This window comes from Seriola lalandi, unplaced genomic scaffold (genome assembly GCF_002814215.2).
Source record: "Seriola lalandi dorsalis isolate HSWRI2012SDOR001 ecotype SW California unplaced genomic scaffold, Sedor1 jcf7180002054545, whole genome shotgun sequence".
Lineage (NCBI taxonomy): Eukaryota > Metazoa > Chordata > Actinopteri > Carangiformes > Carangidae > Seriola > Seriola lalandi.
The window spans coordinates 13,304-19,744 of NW_019525098.1; the positions used below are offsets into that span (position 1 = coordinate 13,304).

General features: G+C 42.3%; 1 protein-coding gene across 1 annotated transcript in view; it reads right to left on the minus strand.

The window, feature by feature from the left end:
* The window catches only part of LOC111661600 (centrosomal protein of 120 kDa-like), a 19,176-nt gene that overhangs the window by 6,843 nt on the left and 5,892 nt on the right, over nt 1-6,441 (minus strand). The window contains exons 8-10 of the mRNA XM_087176315.1: nt 6,220-6,381; nt 5,998-6,120; nt 5,657-5,755 (exon numbers count right to left, since the gene is read on the minus strand). Of these exons, the coding sequence (XP_087032441.1) occupies nt 5,657-5,755; nt 5,998-6,120; nt 6,220-6,381 (384 nt within the window). The remainder of the gene's footprint in view (nt 1-5,656; nt 5,756-5,997; nt 6,121-6,219; nt 6,382-6,441) is intronic.

Sequence of the window (6,441 nt, forward strand, 5' to 3'; positions counted from 1 at the left end):
GATTGATTGATTGATTGATTGATTTCTTGCTGTAAATCATCGACATATAAACATGTAGCTGCTGATCTGGGGGACGTGCTCCTGCAGGCAGTTGTCCTCACAGGGGTTAATAAAGTTGTACTGAATTAAATTAAATCAGTGAAGAAGTGAATATTAGACAAAAGTCAAACCAGCAGGAACTACAAAAACTATAAAAACTACAAAAACTATAAAAACTACAAAAACTATAAAAACTACAAAAACTACAAAAACTATAAAAACTACAAAAACTACAAAAACTATAAAAACTACAAAAACTATAAAAACTACAAAAACTATAAAAACTACAAAAACTAAAAACTATAAAAACTACAAAAACTATAAAAACTACAAAAACTACAAAAACTATAAAAACTATAAAAACTATAAAAACTACAAAAACTATAAAAACTATAAAAACTACAAAAACTATAAAAACTACAAAAACTACAAAAACTATAAAAACTATAAAAACTACAAAAACTATAAAAACTATAAAAACTATAAAAACTATAAAAACTATAAAAACTATAAAAACTATAAAAACTACAGCCGTGACTGACACAAATTAAGTAAAAAAAACAACCCCTGTATCATGAGGAGAAGCATAAATAACATAATCTTTGTTGTTTCTAATCCAGATCCTTCTGACGGGACGAGAGCGCTGAGATCAGCTGTCTGAGCGGCTCAGGTTGACATCAGTGTTTTTCCACTGATAACAGGAGATAAGAGACGCAGCAGCAGAGTGTGTGTCTGTGATAGAGGTCGCCGAGGTCCGAGCCGAACAACATCTGACACCCAGACTGAAACCACAGAACCCGCTGATACTGTGTCACAGGAGCTGGAGACTGTGTGAAATGTGGTCGTATTAGTGACACAGTGTCTGAGGAGTGATATCAATAATAAGACGATCGTTTCTGAGGAATATTAATAGTAGAAGAAATAAAAAAGTGTCTATTTAAATTAGGAACTGATTCTTATGTGATCGAATAATAAATCAACAAGACAAAGAATTTAACGTCAGTGAATGTCGTAATAATCGTCGACTATTTTCTCAATTTCTCAATTAAACGTTTGGTCCACGCTTTGTACAGATAATAGAAAATGCCACAGTGGAAATTTAACATTAACATTCACTAAACCAAGTCAGTGTTTCCTCTTTAAAAAGTGACTTCAGCGTCACGTCGGTTTTCTGAATCCAGCGACTGGTTCAGGCCCGTTCAACGGTTTCTGATCCTCGCCGCCACAGACACGTTTGAGGCGCCCTCGGGACCAGCGGCGAGTCTCGACACTAAGACACGTTTAGACCTTCAGTCCTCCAGTGTCTCTGGTCTGAAGCGGTTAACGCTCCAGCTGGGAGTTTGTGTTGGAGACAAGCTCCCAGAGGAAAACTGCTCGACTTCTCATATTAAACTCTTAGTGTTTTATAATCTACAACTTTCCTTCCTGCTTTGTTGACGTTGTTTTTCAGCCTCGTCCAGTTGGACTAAAACCGACTGTCTGAAATCTTCTAGAAAAAAAAACCCACTCATGTTATTTGCAATATTCCTTGAAAACCCTCGTCTGTCCCAGAAAACGCCTCAAACTCTCTGACCCTCCCCGTCTGGATCACGCCTCCCTCACACTGGAGCTGCATAATATTCCAGGAATGAACAGTGGGAACCATCAGCGTCTCCGCTGAGACCAGTAAAACTGAAATTCCCTCAGACGACACGTTACATCTGCTGCTTGACAGACGGTTTAATACAAACAGACTCAGCATCATGAGAGAGGACAGTTTTAGTCCGGGCCGACCCGGAGGGAACTGAACCCCAAACATTAATGCTTCGCAACAGGGTCACATGACCACTGAAACTGAAACTGGTCCAAACACAGCAACTGATCAGGAGAACTGATCTGAAACCTCAGCACTCAAGAGTTCAGACCTTCAATTAAATCTATCGAGTAAGAAAAAAATAACCGGCCTGTGTGTTTCTCAGATTCTTATCCTAATGTTTCCTGATGTTACACAGAGATGCATCGATCCGATTGGTCAGTACCGATCCAATGCCAATCCAGGTGTAATTCTTCTTCTCTTCATGGATCCTCCAAACTCAATTTGTTTGTGTTTAATAAGATGCAACGTCAGTTTTCATCTTTGAGTTGTTGTCTATCGAGACTCTTATTTTGAAAACCCTTCCCGGTTCTTTGGAGCCACATTTTTTCTATTGTTCATTTAGTCAAAGTTAAAACGTTGTACAGCGGAAATCAATTATGTACAAATGAGCGAAATTAATTAGCAACAATTTAGAAAACTGGCTCAATGCCAAAAAACCCAAAATGAAAAAATAAAAACAGTCACTCTGCTTCGTCGTCTGACAGCAAACTGAAGATACTTGTTTTATTTGAAGACGTCATCACAAACTGCTGACGAGGTAAAGTAACGGAGAAGAGACGGACACTGTTCTCACTTACCAATATTATTCCTAATATTCCTATTATTACTTCCATTTAAGAACCGGTCTGCTGACCTGATGGCCGATTGTTTAAGGCGCATATCACATGAAACGCTCTACACAGACGGACTCCTTCCCCTTCTCTCTGTCCCATGTCCTGTCCCTCTCCACTGTCCTGTCAATAATAAATAATAAAGACACAAAATGGCCAAATAAGTAACTTAAAAAAGAGAAATGAATTGTTGTTTAACAGGAAGCTACAAAGTCAAAGATCGACATCAGAGACGTGACGGACAGAACACGACACCTGGTTCCTGGTTCGGTTAATTAGCTGTTTGTGTCCGTGTTACTGTTTCACAGACGTAAATACATCATGAATTCTCTGCCTCTTTCTTTATGGGCTATAAAAACAGTTTAGTTCTCGGTCTCTCTTCTGCAGCTCTTCGCTGCCCGACCTTCTGCCTGGGCTTTAAAAACACCAAATTTAGCTCCAGGCTGGAAACTTTAATCTCTTTGTCCCAATATTTTCTCTTTGAAAAGACCAACTTAAGCTCCTTGTCCCAATATTTTGAATTGAACAGGACTGTGTCTGACTCTCTGATCTAATACCTCGCTGCTGTCTGGATATTAATTCTCACTCTGCCTCTCCGGCCGCCCGAACCTCCTGGGTTGAAAAGCACATTATTCCTCGGACAAGAATTTTTATGATCCGACTTGAGCTAAACAGCACGCCATGCGAAGCGCTGAGAGGAGAGAATAAATAGGCGAAGAGAGGCCGAGAAAAACCAAACAAGCCCCGGCTTTAAAAAGCGCCGAGCGCCAAGACGGATGGTCGTGTAAACACAGGCCTGATATTTTATAAAAAGCGAGAGTGTGACATCTGAATAGTTAGCGCCTGACCGGCTTATTGCTCAACACAATCCCAGGGATGATTAATAGGCGAGGGGTGACACTCAGCGCCGAACCCCCTTAGAGCTGCATAAATCACACCGTGTTTTCTTTACGATGATGTGGCACTTAGAGGAGGGAGGGAGGGAGGGAGGGGAGGGTGAGACGGAGAGAGAGAGAGAAAGAAAAGAAAGAGTTGCAGGAAGGATGAAAAGGAGGAAGAGATGAGGGAGTTATGACCTGAAAGAAACGAGAGAAAAGAGAGAGAGGAGTAAAGAGAAGAAAATGTTAAACAAGAGAGAAAAAGTGAAGAGGGAGATATGAGTGAGTAAAGGGAGAGATGAAGAGACAACAGAAGGAAGAGAGAGTGATGCAAAAAGAAAAGAGAGAGAAAGAAGAAGAGGAGGAGGAGGGAGGAAAAATGTCTGTCCAGTTTTCCAGCTGGTTAATGTCAGTAACAGTTATTAGTTTGTCAGATAAGGTCTGTGTGTGTGTTTACATTAGTCTTAGGCTGAGTACAGCCCCACATAGTGCTCTGTGTGTGTGTGTGTGTGTGTGTGTGTGTGTGTGTGTGTGTGTGTGTGTGTGTGTAGAACTGATGGCTCTCACACATTTCATTGTCTACTTCACCTCAGCTAAATATTTGGCTCTGGTGTAAAAACACACCTCTCTCTCTCTTTCTCTCTCTCCCACACACACACACACACACACACACACACACACACACACACACACACACACACACACACACACACACTTTGAGCTACACGTTGATGTTTAGCAGGTATAATCTTTACGAAGTTCACCATCTTAGATTAGCGTGTTAGCGTGTTAGCATAAGCTAATTAGCACTGAACACAAAGTCCAGCTGAGGCTGATGGGAACGTGATTGGTTTATGACCAAATACCTGCAAAACTAAAGTGTTGGACAGGTTAAAGTTTGGACCTGATGATGGCGCTCGAGGAAAAGTTCAGTCAATCACTGAAGTGAAGTTACAGTTCATCATCTGATGAATGTGTAAAGAGACATCGGCTTCCTGGCGGCATCATAAGAGAAGAAGTCAGTCACTGAAGTCCTGTTTCATCTGATGGACAATTAGAGTCCAGGTAATAAACCGTCATGGCTGATACTGATGACTGATTCTAGCTGTGAACAGTCTGTCAATAAATGACACAATAAAACATTGGTACAGTCAAAGATCCTGTAAGTTTGAGGTCGTTTATAAACAGCGTCTCCATCACGACACTTTAGAAAAGAAGAAAACACTCGTCCTCTTCCTCTCTAGATAAATGTGCAAAGTTTTCTCCCACTTTTAACAACTTCACACATCGTGCAGCTGATATCAAACACACCGTTACTAGTAATGAGTGTTAGTACAGGTGGTGCCGATGCTTTTCCCGCCTCCACACATCCATCACACGCGCTGCTCTTGCGTACTCGAGTATTCGCGGACGCTCCCACAGCCGCGGTGTGATAATCAGCTGACGGATGGCGGCGGGGCCGAGCTCAGCTTCCTCCGCTCGCTCCGTGTCTTTAAACAGAGCTGTTAAATGTCCTAACACTGTCAGCTCGTCTCCAGCAGCAGATTAAAAACCTGAGACGTCCCGACGCAGAAAAACTACCGTTATCTGCTGTGAAATATGAGAGCTGTCGGGACACGAGGCCTCGGCTCGGCTCGCTTCACTCTGATGGAGAAGTTCTGTGAAGCAGAGTTCACATCTTTGTGCATAACTTTTTACATCACTGGTTTCAGCTCATGGACACAAACATTTCACTTTACTGTGATTAATTCACTTCATTTATAAATATAGACTTTTCTACTCAAAGCACTTTACACTACGAGTCACATTCACACGTTCACTCAGCACTTCTATATCACTCATTCACTCATTCGCTGATGGCACGTCAGTCAGGGACACGTCAACACGGACTGGAGGAGCCGGGGATCGAACCACCGACCTTCGGATTAGTGAACGACCTGCTCTTCTACTGACACTGTAGCGTGACGTTCAAGGAGGCTCAGACATCTGAGAGTTCTTTGTTTCTCTGTGCTTTCTTAATGACTGATTTTTTTGATAATTGATTAACAGTTTTAAGCATAAATGACAAATAATTCCCAGAACCAGCTCGTGGATTTTCTGCTTTTCTTTGTTTTCTACAGATGAAACTGAATTTCTTCTGATTTTGGCAGAAAAACGAATCGACAGAAAAACGGTCAAGTATGATTAATTGGCTAAAATATGCAAAACAACCGATTAAATGCTTTAAAGGTGTAAGAACACATCATTAGACCCCCCCCCACCACCACCAGTACCTGTTTGAACCTGGCCAGCTCTTTTAAGGCGCGCCCCCACTGCTGCTTGTAGTGGAGCTTGGACTTGGTGGTGGACTCCAGCTTCCTCTCCAGTTCCACCTTAATAATCACAGGACGAAGTCAGTCACACACATGTGGCGTGGTCTGGACAGATGTTACTGACACATGTTCACTGGCTTCTCTCAGTAAGGCTAAATCACCATGGTTAACATTACATTCAGTTACTATAGTGACACAAAGATTTTTTTATCCAACTACATTTGAACTTAGTGAAAACTGTAAATTAAACGTAATTAAACCAAGATTAATTATCTTGGTAATACTAATATTTTAACGGCCACCTTCTCCAGAGTCAGCAGGTTGATGTCTGACTGCAGTCTGAACTCAGGTCTGACGTTCTGTTGTTCTCTGTAGAGCTGAAACTCTTTCTCCAGCTGTTTGTAGCGACACTCGCCGTCTGAGATCTGCGCGACACAAACAGAAGAAACGAGGAACACGGGTTATTATCATTAGATTAACATGAACACTCAGTCACACACACACAGCTCTGTATCTGTGTCCACCTGCTGCAGCAGCCGGACTCGCTCCTCCTCCATCAGTCGCACTTTGTCTCTCTCCAGCGCCGCCCGGTGGTCACACTCCTGCTGCAGCCTCCTGCTGCTCTCCTGCAGCTCCTTCTGGGTCAGGTTGTGTTCGGCTCGCAGCTCCCTCTGCAGCCTCTGAGTCTGAGGACACACACACACACACACACACACACACACACACACACACACACACACACACTG